A 15,464-nucleotide genomic window follows, 5' to 3' on the forward strand; every position below is an offset into this window, starting at 1 on the left:
GCGTTTGCACGGAGCGCGGCCCCGGCCCCTTTTTACCAGAGAAAGAAGAAAAACCCCTGGGCGGTGTTAGCGCCTGCTGGGGCTCGTGCGGACGCAGAGCGGCGGGGCTTGTTTTGGTGTCTCGTACACCGAGAACCCGCGTAGGGCTCAGTTTGGGAGAAAAAATTCCTTTTCTTTTTTTTTTCTGTTATATTCTCTTGAAACTGTAAGGAGCGGCGATGAATTGAATGAATATATATGTGAAAAAACGACAGACTCTCTTTTCASATATCACTTTCTGTTGCTGCATGGCAACAGTGTTCCTCTTTACTATCCCATTTACTAAAAATCAAACTTTCCAAAATACAAGAGTGACTAGTGGCATAAGTGCATATATAGTGATTGCCGCTTAAGGTTATTGGTGTAGAATAATGGATATTTTTTGACCTTATTTTGGATATGTGCTTTGACCCAAAACTATTCTTAAGGTCYCAATATATAAATAGAGCAAAACTTCTAAATGTTTGTTATGCGCACTGTAATTTGAGAATATACGGTGTCCCATACTGTCACTCTTTTGAATAAATACTTCTTTTCAGAGTAGTTTTTTTGTTGTGTTTTGTATTTCAATGTTACTTTTGAAAGTGTAGTGGTCGTTTAAAGCCAGAGTTAGTAACTGCACTTTCTAGAAGTTACTCAAGYGTTAGAGGGGATCTTCTGCGTTAAAGTAAGTTGCTCACAGGTGGTGTCATCATACAGTCCTGGTCATGCATTTTTCAGATTTAATTTTACTGCAAGTTAGGAGTTTTGCCTCTTTAATTTTGTAGCGTCCTTGAACAAGTTCAGAATTGTGTTTATATCTGAGGAAGAACTATTTTCTTTAGAGTTAAAAGGGGTCTCTGCATATACAGGGCTGTAAGGTAGATCAAAGTAGTGCTGTAAAAGCAGTCTGACTTTAATTCGGTGTTTTTTTAACGCTTTCTGTCATAAAAGATCTATCTGCTAAGTTGTTAATGGATTCTTAGTTTTCTTGCTTAAAAAATACACGTTTATTCCCTATCACCCCTAAACCAATCCTCCCTCCCTAAAAGTGAAGAGAGGTTTCCAACAAGTGTCACTTCAGCCCGCAGAGGGCCTGGTATTTCTGCATGTGGGTGCTGCGTGCTGCTCTGTTATTTRTATTGCAGCTGGAGCTCAGGGTGGCCAAGCGAGGATCAGATATCGGCTCTAACTGGTACTGGGTCAAACGTGGTGGCAGAGGAGGACTGGAGCTGCAGCTCAGTGCCAGGCTGTGCTGAACAAGAGTTTAGGGGCTCATTCTTGTTTGATTTTCTTCATATAGCCRTTGCAAGAATAACCTGGACAATAATAAAATAATTTTTGAAAACATGGGACACCTTAAGCTAAAGGATTGCCTGTTAGCRTGGGGTAATAGTGAGCTTTGGTGGGTTAGCTAGCAGAATGGGATGCGTTGCACACCTYGCTAATAATAGATCTTACCTATGTGTGTAAGAACTATGAAACTAAGAACTATGAAAATTAAGCATTCAGTGTTGTTTTTTTAGGRTATTTGAGTTGGTTGCATAATACTGCTAAAACTAGCTAGACAAGTTTTAGGTGTAAATATTTTGATGTGCACTTAATGTCCTCTGAAGGAGACATAACTTTTTTTTTTCCAAGGTATGTTTCGTTAGCATTATGTGAAATTAGTGTAAAGTGGTTTCTGAAGTAGTGCTGTTTTTATTGCTGTTGAAGTAAAGTGCTTGATCTGTGTGTGTTGACTTGTGCTCTGCTGTAGATAGATGGTATCTATAGTACACAGTGGATCTGGACTTTTAACAACAAAGCCATATTTTTCTTCAGTTCAATTAGTAGGGATTTGTGCTTTTACTGCATGTTTTACTGCCGTGAATTTTTTCATGGTGAGGGATATGCAGCAATGTATGTGATACACACATGCGCTATACAATATAATGATAGGCAAGAGGTCCTAGGTGACCATGTATCTATTAAGGTTTAGCTGTTCCAAGTCACCAGGAGCTGTTGTGCCACGTGTGTGTGCAGTACAAGTGAGCGTGGACAATTTTACTAGGGAGTGGGTATTATTTTTTTGTAAGTTCCCTACTTGTGTAGTAGTCTCACTTTGAGAGATGAAGGTAGCCGTCTGGCAGCGCTGTATTCTGCCTTCAGCTGTGTGAGTTGAAATTCCTGGTTATCTTCCTGTTTGTTGCAGAATCCAACAGGCATTTGTTAGGAACCTGGCAATGCTGTTTTTTTTTTTTTCCTCACTGCAACTCTCTAAATGATTGTTTCTGAGTTCTTCTTTGCAGGAAGGAAATGCATCTTCCTCCTCCCCCCCCCCTCTTTTTATCTCTTTTGAAAAGCAATAAACAGCAACTATGACCTTTACGGTTAATCATAAAACTAAAAGTGAAAAAGAAACTAATCACCCCTCATAAATCTAGGTATTGGATTCGTTTCAGTTTTAAARAAGGCATCTTGGGAGAGAGACTGTATTCTGTGGTAGAAAAAGCAGAGCCGCTTAGGTTGGGGAATAATCATCAGAGATGCTTAAACAGATAGTTTCTTCCATGACTGTTGCTGTATTTTGGGAGGTACCACTGTAAAAAGTGAAAGCATTTTTACCTACAGCCTTTTGATCTCTTTCTGAATAAAGCAAGCCACCAGTCATTTTTGCCAAGAAAATATCTTGCTGAAAGTACGGAAYGGGCAGCCGGTAGCATCTGTGCTATGCTGTGGGGAAGGGAGTGTGGCATTACTCCTGGGTAGCTCCCTGGTGTTGAAGTATTGCGTGCAGTCCTAAATTGGTCGCCTGTTGCTACTTTTGATGTATCTTAAGGTTATAACAAGTTTAAAACTGCATCTGCCCACACATTGCTTCTGGTAATAGCAAAACATGAATTTAGATATGTTATCCATTATTCTATCTCAGCAAAGCTTAGATTGTTTTTCTGTACTGTTCTTCTGTTTGTGAACTATTTGTATTTCGATTCTGCCAGGCTGGACAAACACTGCACCGCTATGGAGAATGAACCAAACACAACAACGTGTTCTGCGTCTACAACTACTATCACCACCACCTCCACTTCCCGGACACAGCTGCCGCAGATATCTGTCTACAGCGGCTCTGATCGGCATGCTGTTCAGGTACTGGGCTGTGAGATGTCCCTTCCTTCTGTACAGCGCGCTCCGATACAGGCACTGCACAATACTTTGCCCAAGATTAACTTTCTATTCTTAAATGCTGTCTTGTTTCTTAATGTCTGACTTACTAGTTCTCATAAAATATTGTTTACCCAAGGATATTAGGCCATTTCAGAATAGTGCTATAAACAGAAGTTATGAAGTAACATATGATAAAGCTATTCCCTTGACCAGCATAGGCTGCAGGGATCCAGAGGTATCTTCCTTTGTGTAACTCTTTGCTTCATTGAATCCATTCCCCCTTGCTATTCTTTAAATCAGGTCTCCTGGGATTTTATACAGCCCGCTCTGTTAGATTTGATAACCGATTCTCACACGTGCTATCCTGATCTTTCAAGAAGCAGGCCATCCTCTAGGACTTGTTGACAAGAACCTAAGAGTCTTGGAGGTAGTGTTATTGAATGATGCTGTATAACGGATTGCCAGGCTTTCCTTGTAAACCTGAATATATTATTTATTTGTGTTGCATGTATTCTGTAACTTTGTTGAGAACAGTGGCGATGGAGGAAGTTCAGTATTATGTAATTGGTTTGCAAAGGATTTGTTTAGTTTTATTTCCTTGTAAAGGTAAACTTCAGTATCATATCAGCAAGGTGTGTATTTTGTAATTGTAATTACCTACTGATTCATCACAGGTTATTCAGCAGGCCTTGCATCGTCCTCCTAGCTCAGCTGCTCAGTACCTTCAGCAGATGTATGCAGCCCAACAGCAGCATCTAATGCTGCAGACTGCTGCTTTGCAGCAGCAGCACTTAAGCAGTACCCAATTTCAGAGTCTGGCAACTGTACCACAGGTGAGAGTGAAGATTGCTGAAAAATAATGGTTTACTACTTCATTCTAGAGCATTACCAAACATAATAACAGCTTAAGTGCCTGAGCGTAATACCTCACAATAATTCACTGTTGTATTTTAATGACTTTGTTTTTAAATTGTGACCGTACCAAACTATTTGGAGGATTTTGACCCGTGTAACAGATGTTTCAGTAGGCCTCCATTCCATGCTTTATTGCATACATTATAATGCATCATATAAATCATCAAACAATATAATAAATAATGTTAAAATAGACTACTTCAATCTTCATCCCATAATTTTACTGAAAGTTGATAAGAAAGCAATAAATAGAAATATACATCAGTGAAATCAAGTAAGATACCAGATGTTCATTATTTTTAGTGTGCCTTGCCACACAACGGGCTGCATTATAAGTAATGGCAAACTTCGGTTTAAACCCTGAATATGGAAATGTAGGAATTAAATGACAGTGCTGCATTTTGCTTTTGAAGTAAAACTTTTAACATTAATGAGCACTGGAGCAGACCCATTGTGAAAACTCAATCAGTGGAAAGATTCCCTTTGACCTCAGTTGACCTTGTTTTGGGAATATGGTCCTGCAGAGATAGGTGGGTGTTAGAATTTTACAAGCAGAAACACCAAAACAGAGTTTAAAAACTTCAGGGATATACCCGTTTGTTGTGAGAACTAGGATTGACTCTTGTGTGCTCCTGGCTTCTACTTCTGTACGCTTTCTATTAGATCATGGTAATATATCAATTTATCTTTTTTTTTTTTTATGAAGCATTTGTGTGTGCATATATATGCAGTTACTGAGATAGAGCAAAGAAAATCAGATTGGGAAAGGATGAGAAGAGTTTGATATGCAGTCTATTAATATATAACTTTAAATCAGTGTCACTATATTAATCTGAATTGCCGGAGTTAAGATACTGGCTCATATCAGATTCTAGATATGCATACATAAATTATCATTCTAGAAAGCATGAAGGCCTTCCTTGCAGCATTTGTAAAGATTGTTTTATTTTTAGAGGATTCTAATCACAATAAAAATGATCTGATGTGAATTTTAATAATGACAGTTTTTCATGACGTCACATTAAAGGCCCCGGCACCRTAGGTGGTGAGCTGCTCAGTTAGCTGCATCCTTAACAGTGTAGTAGATCTCACTTCTGGTAGTTTTTGTTCAGGTCTTAATCGGCGAGTGCCTGAATGCCTGAAAGTTGGTAGGAGCTGCAGGCATTTAGCACCCTGTAGGTATCCGTCTATAGGGTGGAGTGCACTTTGTTGAAAACTAGTTCCGCTGAGTAAAGTATTTTTGCTGTTAACTCAGAGAAAGGGCAACAGCAGAGAGGGGTTTCTGATGGTTTATGCAATAATATGAACATCACTTAAATACTTTTTGATTTCAGTGTTTGACGCGTATTCTTGCTATTTAGGCAAGCCTGTCAGGTGGGAGGCAATGTACTTCCCCCACTGGGAGTGTCACTCAGCAGTCAAGCATGTCGCAGACCTCGGTACGTAACTGAACAAAGCCCTGCACCCATTCCCACCCCCTGCTGGTTATTATGTACCTACTTGGAAAAACAAAAAAGATTTTAGTATTTAAATTTGTGTGTTTAAAATTACTGTTACAGCAACACTAAATAGAAGTATAATGACACTACAGTAAGTGCTGGCTGCGCTTCCAGTGTCTGCCACTCCTGATCCGTGCTGCCAGCAGTATTGTTGCTGGCTAGAGTTCAAGGCTTCCCTGGTCCCAGCCCACTGTTGGTGCTCTGATGCTCACTCACTGAGCACCAGTGACTTTACCACGCCGCTACAGGAATCACTCCCTGACCTTTAATCTCTAATATGATTTCTTACTGGATTTTTCACATTAGTTTCTTTGTTCAGGGCACTTTAGTAGCTAGAAATAGTAACACTGTGTACAGGTGATTAAATAGCACCAAATGTAAAGAATCCAAATCATCACTCACTTATATACATTTAACTAATTTCATATATATAGCATTCATTCTTTTATTAATTATCATCTTTTATCATGCATCTTTTATGCACTTTCACATACTTTATTCGTATTCAAAGAATGTACTCAGGTTTCAGTTATTAGCAGCTGTGTGTGTTCAGCTCATGCTGTTTTTCTTTAAATGGCATCTTCATACATGTAACTTGCACGGTCTCTCATGTACAATTCTACAGTTGTCTTGAGTAGGCCATCATTTGTCCTACAGACATCCTGCTTATCAGTCATGCCCTCAAGCAGTTCATGACTTCAGTGCATAGCTTCAGTAATTTAACTTGGTATTTTTTAAGCTTTCATAGCGTTGCTTCGGCTTTCAGTTCTTAGAAGTAAAATCATTCATTCATTAAATTTAGGAGAGAAAGTCTTTAAAGATGTTTGATGTTAAACTATTAGCATAATTGGGTTGGGATTTCCAAGGAAATCTTTGAGTAAAGTGATGAAAAAGAGCTGGGCACTTAACTCTGTTAGACCTCTTAGAAAAAACCAGCTTTTGTTTGAAAAGATGTTAAAGAGAAATTGTTGAGGAGCATTTAATATGAAATCGTAGAAAAGTTTTAGTCTCCAGTCATTTTTAAATGTGCATATATAGAATGAGGAACTAAAACCTATATGGAGGCACAAATAAAATGTCCTGATCTTGACAAGTGTTAAACAAGTTGCATGACGAGCATCTTGGGAGATGTTATCAGTCCAGTCAGATAATATAGAAGTTTAAAGAAGCATAAGTATTAAAAGTCAAGTGTTTTTCTTAAATATTACAAGTTTGTGTTGCATATTCTCTAAGTGTGTATTTTTATGAAGCATATTTTTCAGACTTCGTAATGTCACTGTTTATACTCATAACTGCTTATTATGTACTRCTAAATGTTTCTTGCAGTTTGAGAATGAAAGTGTACAATCTTGCCAGAATCCAGTTTTATGATGATTGAATCAAAATATTCTTGAGATCTCTACAGTTCAGAGATTTCAACTGCCCCTGCCGATTTTGTCAAAGGCTTTCTGGCTTTAGACCCTAGGATGAATGAATATCCATGACAGAAGTAATATTTTTGTTTCCTTAGATTAACCTCTCCACCTCTCCTACACCTGCACAGATAATAAGCCGTTCACAGACCTCCAACACCACCAGCAGCAGTATCACCCAACAGACTATGTTGCTGGGGAGCACCTCTCCAACCCTGAGTGCAAGCCAGGCTCAAATGTATCTCCGAGCTCAAATGGTAAGTTTTGGCCTTACAATCTTTGTGCTTGTGGGTTGTTCTTTTTTTTTTTTTTCCCAAAACTTTGCTGTGTCATGTTTTAATTTGTTTCTATACATGATTCATATATATTTTCTTTGGTTCCAGGTAGCATTGACAATTTGGTTTCTAATTTTGTGAGTACCTATCTTTTGGAACAGTTTAGACCTCAAAGGAGTGGAAGGACTGCTATAACTTAGTTCTCTGAAGTTTGAGTGTGTTTTTTTTTTTTTTTTAAGGTGTGGTCATATTACAACTATTAAACTGATTAAGCATAGAAAAATTATAAAAAGGCAATATCTGTCTTTTCTTCCTGGCTATGAAAAGGACATACTGGAGTCTGTCTATATTCTGGGTAGATTTTTCTAATGCGCTGTTAACATTCAGAGTTCAGACTTTTCATTAACATTTTCTTATACTTAACTAAGATTGTTCTGTGTTGAATTATTGTCTCTAGAGTTTGAGTTGGATTTATAGCTTTCATTCTCTTTAGAGTTGTATGAAACTTGTTAGATTCTTGCAATTTCCTGTCAATGTGGCACTTCCATTTTTAGAAGAGAGGTTTCTTTCCTGATGGGCTAGTTCTGAAAAACATTTAGTGTTTTTTTTCTTTTTTTTTTTTGTTAAATTTTAACATTTTCTATAGTTCAAATAGATGCCCTTTTCTGCAGTGAGCTCTGCATAAGTTGATTCTTACAACATGTGCAATTTCACGGAAATTACCGAGGTGGTACATAAATGCCCAGGTTATGATCAGTACTTGGTCAAGGCCAAAGATATTTTTTATTGCTTGTGTGAGTTTATGACCAGGGCTTTCTAAAGTTTCATGCTCAACTATATGACACAGGAAAAATCACTGTTATGCTACACTGAGATTTGAAGTCAGAGGTCAGAGGCCCTAGGTGCAGGCATGAGTTCTTCCAGGAATGGCACTTAGGAAGTACGTTTAGGAAAAGTGATCCTTTGTTCTCTGAGATTTTTTTATAGGCTTGTGCAGTAATAGTAKTGGGCTCTGTGGAACGTCTTTGTTTGGTCTCCTACACATGTACTGAAAAAGCAGTATAACTTCAAGATAAGGATTTAAAGCACATATTATCAAACGTTATATTACGAACAACGGTGTATCAATTTACCAGGAAAAAGTTTTCTCGAGTCTTTGGTTTGCAAGTAAATCTAGGTGCTGAATATACCCAGTATTATTTAACAGCAGAAAGTTGTATGTTTATTCCATGTCTTTGTCTTTTGTATGCACGAACAACTTAGTAACTGAAGCAGTATGGGGAGGGGGTTGCTTTCTTATTAGTAACAATCTGTCTCAACAACATGGATTTTTTTTTGATCCAGTTTTCCTATTCATTTACACCAAATTTTCATCCAGACTCTCAATGTCACCTTCCTTGCTCATTTCAATACCTGTCTTCCCCCCACCCCAGCTCTGAGAGAGAAACTTCCCCTCCTTGTTTCCGCGCAGAATGGTGCTGCAAGATTGTTTTGCTAGCCGCAGTGGTTCAGCGTACCATATCGCTTTCAATCTGCCGCTGTTTCTAGCTAACATATCAAGAGTCATGTATTTTTCTTCATTGTTGAGGCCTTTCATTTTGTGTAAAAAGGTCAACTCTCATCTCCAGTTAGCTCATAATATCAGCCTTCATCACCAACTTGATCTACTTCCAGATAAATACTTTCATGCTTTCTCCCAAGCTGCTTCTTGCAGTTGAGATCTTTTAAAAAATCTGGAAAACTAACTGATAGTCTCTCTTCAAAACTTTCCATAAAGCTCGTCTTTGCTATATTGCCTATAAAGAAATTGATGACAATTGGGATGTTGGTATTTTGAAATTACTAATTTGAGGTTGGTTGTATGATACCTGTTCTCTGAATGAAAATTAATTAGCATAGTTGAAGAAGAAAGTTGTTATATCAACTCTGCTTATTAAATAACATTTTAACAGATTGAAGAGATCTTCCAGATTTTCTTTCTTTAATATCATAGATATGGAACTGATCTCTTAACTTTTGCCTTTATTTTGCCCATTTGTAGTATGGGAGTGAAAGCCTTTTTTACCATACTTGTATAACAGGTGACGTATGTATGTGAAAGATATTTTTCTGAACACGTTGAACAAATATCTTAATTATTTTCTAGTGTTGTTTATTTACTTAAACTACTGCAATAAATTGCTTTTTGAATAAGTTTATCTAAAAGCAAAAAGAAGTAAATGTTAGAAGCTGTACATCACTACTTTCCTTAAAAGTAAAGTATTTAATTTCTTTCACGTATTTCAAAGTTTCAGTCTGTTGCCTGACTTATTTTCTTTCTTAACAGCTTATTTTCACTCCTGCTACCACTGTGGCTGCTGTACAGTCTGACATTCCTGTTGTCTCATCATCTTCCTCATCTTCCTGTCAGTCTGCAGCTACTCAGGTGAGCTTGTGTAAATTTGTTAAATGTGTGTCCAGTACAGTGGGCCAAAACTGAGAAGCAAGGATGTATTGGGCTTAAGTTTTACCTGATTATAAAAACAAGTAATGGGTGCTGTTTCTGTACATCTTCAGTATCTTCTGTTAACCATCATCACACACATTAAATAACTGATTTCTGTTAGATCAAAACAAGAGATAAGTTGTGCATTTTACAATGGTAGTTACTTTGTTGCAAGAAAAAGAAGTTTTTCCTAACTCATCTAGTAGTAGCTGTGTTCTGCACGCCCCTGTATATGCCTTGATTTACTGTGCAGGAATGCACTCCTGGAGAGCTCACAAGTTTAATTTTTGTACTTAGATTCTTTTTGCTCTGGAAATCTTCAGATAATTTCTTCAGATAATTTTACTATGTTCATTGTGTTCGGCATAGAGTAATCCTACATTTAACTCATATTTCTGTGTTACTGTTTATCACTGTTGCTTGTCCTCTAGGTGAGACTACACAGAGAACTGAAAAGTATCTTAGTCTTCAGTAGTATCAGTATGTTGATAAAATCAAAATCTAACTTCGCCATCTTTGCATGTCCAAGTGATTCAGATCCAATGGATTTTGAGGCTTATGGAATCCCATTATTTCCATGCTGGATCAGGGTTGGCAATTCCATTGCCATTGGTTGAATTTCATTTCGAATACATTTCAGATATCACTGGAGATGCTATTCCACATTCACTGGGATGAATGAAACGACTGGAAAAATAGTGTTTATATTTTACTATGTGATGTAATAAACTACCATTGCACATATGCCTCTTTCAGGTAACGTGGACAGATGACAGTATGATGAAAGCACAGCTGTCACTGTTTCAGCTGCAGCTGGGACTGCTCACATGTCTGAATATCAGACCTTGGAGTTTCAAGCCAGGCATTCAGAAAGTGAAGAACAGGCAATTAATGGTCACCCATGAAAAAAATTAATTCAAATGTCTTGTCTGCTATCATACTATGATTTTTGTGACAGATGTAGGCACGCAGAATCTATGTTTCTAAGTCAGCATTCACTGCCTTTAACTGAGACCATGTCCCTGCAGCTACTAAGTAAAAATGAAAAGATTAACTTCTATTACAATTCCAGTTAGCTCAGAGGTGATCATTTTTATATGTAAATTTGGGATCCCAGATATGTCACTTCAGCTCTTCATAATTAGTCCTCATATTTATTAGTTTGGATAACTTCCCATTATTAGCAGAATTAGTATCATCGCTTCACTGGTTAACATATTCATATGTGATCTGGAAAAGGGTATGTCGCAATACAGATCACTATAGAGCCCATTAGTGACTGTCTTCCACTGTGGAAAGTGAACATTTGTTCCTGGCAAACTTATGGTCTCATGAAGGACCTTCCCTTCTGTCTTCTGACAGTTTCTTTAAAAGCCTTTGGTGATGGACCTTGTTTGGAAATCTTTTGGAAATCCAGACAAACTACAGCAACTGGATCAGCTCTGTCCTTGTGTTTTTTGACCCCTTCGGAGGCTTTCAATAGATTCGTGAGGCACTGACTTTCCTTTACAAAAGTCATATTGCCTGTTCCCCATTATGGCGTCTTTGTCTGCGTGCTTACTAATTTGGTTCTTTATTATAGTTCTAGTGATCTACTAGATCTTATTGGAAATACCAGATTTACTCATTTGTAGTTCTGCAGATCTCCCTGAAAAGTTTTTGACAATTGTCATCACGCTGGTCACCTTCCAGTCCTCTTGTGTCAATGTTAGTGCAGTCAAAGTGAGATCTTCTGTCCACAACTTTGGGTTAGTGCACTTTCCTGGAGGGCGTTTATGACTCTTTTTTTTGCCTTTTCTGGAGCTTTGCTTTCAGTTTGATTTAAATGCAGTTTTGCAACTTCTCCTGTATGTTTTCACTTATTCTCTCAGCACATATTGGGTTTTCTTTTCCTTCTTTTTCCCTTTGTTTGAATATTCAGTGAAGCAAACTCCATGCTGTGAGAATTTGAGTCTAACAGGAGTCTTGCTTTCAGTATAGTATAGGCTAGACTGTGAGAGCTGGACTTTTTTTTTATCACTGGGCCCTGATAAAAGGGCTTTGTAAGGCCTTTTCCCCATTGCTTCCAAAATTTCAGTTAACTTCTGGCTTCCCATGTTGAATAGACTCTTCTTAACTGCTGAAACAAAGTTAGAGTCTCTCATTAGTGCCTGTGGCACTACGCAGATTTTTCGTGATTGGGTCTGTCAGGTCAGCTACGATATCCTTGATATGTTTGGGGAGCCCTCCCTTCAAAAACATGCAGACTGGAATAGGGTGGTTCTTTTGGACCTCAAGAATGGCAACATTTAATCTGAAGCATCTTGATTAATGCGAGCGGTTAACCCCTTACAGGAACATCAGTATTCTCATTCCTGTTGTTTTATTTGCCCAGACATTTCTTTGGATTTTTCTCTTAGTCTGTAGGCATTTTGATTGGTCGTCTCACCAGAGAAAAGTGATGTTTTCTTGGAACCTGGTTCATCTTCTCTTTTATTAGTCTTCTGTAGTGATGATTAATCCTGCATAATAGCTTCAGGGCAGCCGTTCATCATTTGTGGTGTGTTGTTCGCAGATCCACAGGAGCTTTGGCTTTTTGACTTGCTTGGTGCCTGTGTTTATTGGCGGAGCCTTCCACTTTTTCTGAGAACTCTCTCTGTGTAAATTGAACAACCAAAGAACAAAGTTTATCTGTGTGTGAGGAAATGTCATCTGAGTCTTTGCTTCCTTTCTGACAACGTAAAGATCTTACTGATGCATAGAGGTTCACTTTGCACAAGTTTCCCTGGCTGTGCAACCAGTCGACGACTTGAAACATTTTTGCGGAGGGATAGTAGAACCTTTCCCCAGGCTGCAGAGCGTTGTTGTGAAAGCTGAGCTGCTGTGGTGACCCCACCAAACTCAAGATGTTGCTCCCTCTCTGTGTTCTGTACCACCCTACCGCCAGATGCTGTTAACCTTGGTTGTCTAGCAGTTTCTATAGCAGCAATGACACTGCAAAGATCCAGTTTCACCCAGTCAATGATGCATCGGAAAAAGTGTTAACATTGGTCCCCTGTATGTTTTTCTTACCCTGTCATAAATGTGTCCTTGTGGTTTCAATTGGCTCGGCTTGGAGAAAGAGAAATGTCTTTATTGACCATGTAAGCAAATCTGAGCAAATAGGCAATTCCAGTTAATTTAAAAAATTGCATTTGGTTATATATGTATGTATTACATTTAGCCAAGATGTTTGTGAAGGAAAAGCATAGTGATTTCATAGTATCTTTTCCGTGGAGAGACATAAAAAGAAACTCAAGTTCCTCAGTGATTAGCAGTGTCTCAACAGAACACCTGCCATGTCCAAAACTGACACTTTTCTGCTTTTTCTTCTTCCCCTCTGTTCATGCATTTCTTCTTTTCATGTCTTTTTCCTATGCATGTCCTGGAAATCTCAGATTGGTTACCTTAACTGATAAGGTGTGCTGAAGTTTGATTTGTATTCACAAAGATAGGATTGCAGAAATGCTGCATGCAAGCCAATAAGGAAACTTTAGAACAGGATTCAAATGTGTAACRCAATGAGCAATGAGAAATAAAATGTCACCTACCTGTTCATTATATGAGTACTAGCTGTTTGATGAATGAGACAGGGATTATGTAGTGTAAATAGCGGATGATGATGATGATTAGTCCTTTTTTTCATGTAAAGTATGACGTAAATTAGTGCAGCAAAGGCAGTCTTTATCCTTGAATTGAAATTCTAGCTCAGCATGTAGGATTGGAAAGTTGGGGCTGTGTTCCACAAAATCTGGCTATAGTATAATGGGCATTACTAAAAATAATCACTGACTGATTTACATTTCAGGAAGCCTACTTTTTGTTTTATGTGACATTGGAGGTATCATAATGAAGAGGCAAATTAATATTGCTGTAGAAATAAAGGACTCTCAACTGTAAGATGTGGATAACACAGTATATTCTGGTCCCAATGACTACCCAAGGCTCTGGTTTAAGTTAATAATCTCAGCAGACATACTTACAGCCTACTGCACTCCTACAGCATCTGTATGAAATATAAAATTGTATTTGTTCAAGATGCTTTGTTATTCACTGTAAGGGCACAGTAATAGTAAAAAAAGAAAAAAAAAGATACATTTTAATTCGTATTAGTGTAATGAACAATTTCCATTTCTTTCTTTTAAAAAGTTCAGTAGGAGACTACTATATTTCCTTTATCACTGAAGTGATTTAAGATCATTATTCTTCTCTAAATTTTGTGACTTACAAGATAACTTGATGATGAGCAAATTGTTTAACTTCTCAGTTATTTTGATAACATGGGATGAGAAGTGTTATGTAATGTTAGTTATTTGCTATTTTAGCTTGGATGTTTCTTAGACATCTGTATGTATTTTTTGCACATTTGGTTCATTTCCCAGGTTCAGAACTTGACACTGCGCAGTCAGAAGTTGGGTGTATTGTCAGGTTCACAGAATGGTCCACCAAAGAGCAGCAGTCAAACTCAGTCGTTGTCTCTGTGCCCTAATAAACCTGTAACCAGTATCAAGGGCAGCCAGCCAGATTCCTCAGAAAGCAATAGAAAAGGCGAGAGCCCAACTCCAGAGTGTCGGAGTACACCAGTCACACGGACACCAAGTATACATCAGTTAATAACACCAGGTAGGATGAAAATACAGCTATAAAAAAGTTGTTTTAAAGTGTTTTGTCTCTTATGGTTTACAGTGATGGAATGCCCCCAAAGTCAACTGACCTTGGGGGTCTTGGATAATCAGTGGATAATTTTTTGTATTTGTGGTACTATAAGTAATTATAAGCTTGAACTCTTTATGCCACTTTGGAGTAGAGGCGGGTGGTGAAAGAAACAGGAGAAATACAGAATGAAAGGGTGCAAGAGTAGATCTGGAAAAATAGATGTTTCCTGACTTTCTAGAATAATTATTCTTTTTATACTCATTGCTACAGTATGAGCATCCAAAAGCTCTAGCTTGTCAGAACATTTTTCATACCACGTATTTTTATAAATCCATAGGTTACAGTGCCCCAAAGTCTAATATTTTATAAATTAATTAAAAATACATCTTAAAAAATGAGTCTGACAAGCAGAAGGTAAATCAAGATAAGCATGCTGTTACATATGCATTTTCATAATATTTTAGCTTCCTTGTGTTCAAAGAGTGAGTGTTTTCTAAACAATTGATCTGATAATTCTGAGGATCTAGCTTGGCATAATGGCAGCTTTTAGAGAAGGAGTAAGACTGAGAGGCAGACATGCTTGAGTTGTTGAACCCTAATGTTGTTAGAACTTGCTTCCAAAAAGAAAAAGATCCATCTTTCCTAACAGAATAAGTAAGAAGACATAAATGGCTTATTTCTCAAGTGGAAAAGACAAAGCAAGAAAAGGCTTGCGTGGGGAGAGAAATGTGTGTGTGTGCTCATACACATGTGTTTTTATGCACCCAGATTCCACGAGCAATTACTTGCCAAGTCAGTGGTTCACTCAGAGGTGATGTGATATCTCTGGAAGTTGCACTATTTTTTAGGCGCATAACTTCCAGTTTGTGTTCAAGTTCAGACAAATACCTGGAAAGGTTTTGATTCATACTGAAGTCTTTTGGAATTTTTTTTAAAAGTCTTTTAAAATCATATCACCTAAACTTTAACTTAGCTGTTATTTCCACTCCACTCTGTTTCAAAGCAAAGGTTGAGTGGAATTCTTGAATAAAAGATCAGG

General features: G+C 37.8%; 1 protein-coding gene across 6 annotated transcripts in view; it reads left to right on the forward strand.

Moving 5' to 3' along the window:
* The first annotated feature begins 3,003 nt into the window (after positions 1–3,003).
* PHC3 (polyhomeotic homolog 3) overlaps positions 3,004–15,464 on the forward strand; it is a 32,587-nt gene continuing 20,126 nt past the window's right edge. For 4 of the 6 annotated variants that reach the window (XR_003252855.1, XM_026061759.1, XM_026061781.1 and 1 more), the window contains exons 1-6: positions 3,004–3,147; positions 3,840–3,998; positions 5,442–5,519; positions 7,090–7,248; positions 9,593–9,691; positions 14,152–14,392. Coding sequence is in view for 5 of the 6 variants with exons in the window: in XM_026061759.1 (XP_025917544.1) it covers positions 3,022–3,147; positions 3,840–3,998; positions 5,442–5,519; positions 7,090–7,248; positions 9,593–9,691; positions 14,152–14,392 (862 nt within the window). In the remaining variant the exon portion in view is untranslated. The remainder of the gene's footprint in view (positions 3,148–3,839; positions 3,999–5,441; positions 5,520–7,089; positions 7,249–9,592; positions 9,692–14,151; positions 14,393–15,464) is intronic. The other 2 variants (XM_026061765.1, XM_026061776.1) reach the window with 2 other exon arrangements.

This window comes from Apteryx rowi, unplaced genomic scaffold, assembly GCF_003343035.1.
Source record: "Apteryx rowi isolate R43461 unplaced genomic scaffold, aptRow1 scaffold_10, whole genome shotgun sequence".
Taxonomy (NCBI): Eukaryota; Metazoa; Chordata; class Aves; order Apterygiformes; family Apterygidae; genus Apteryx; species Apteryx rowi.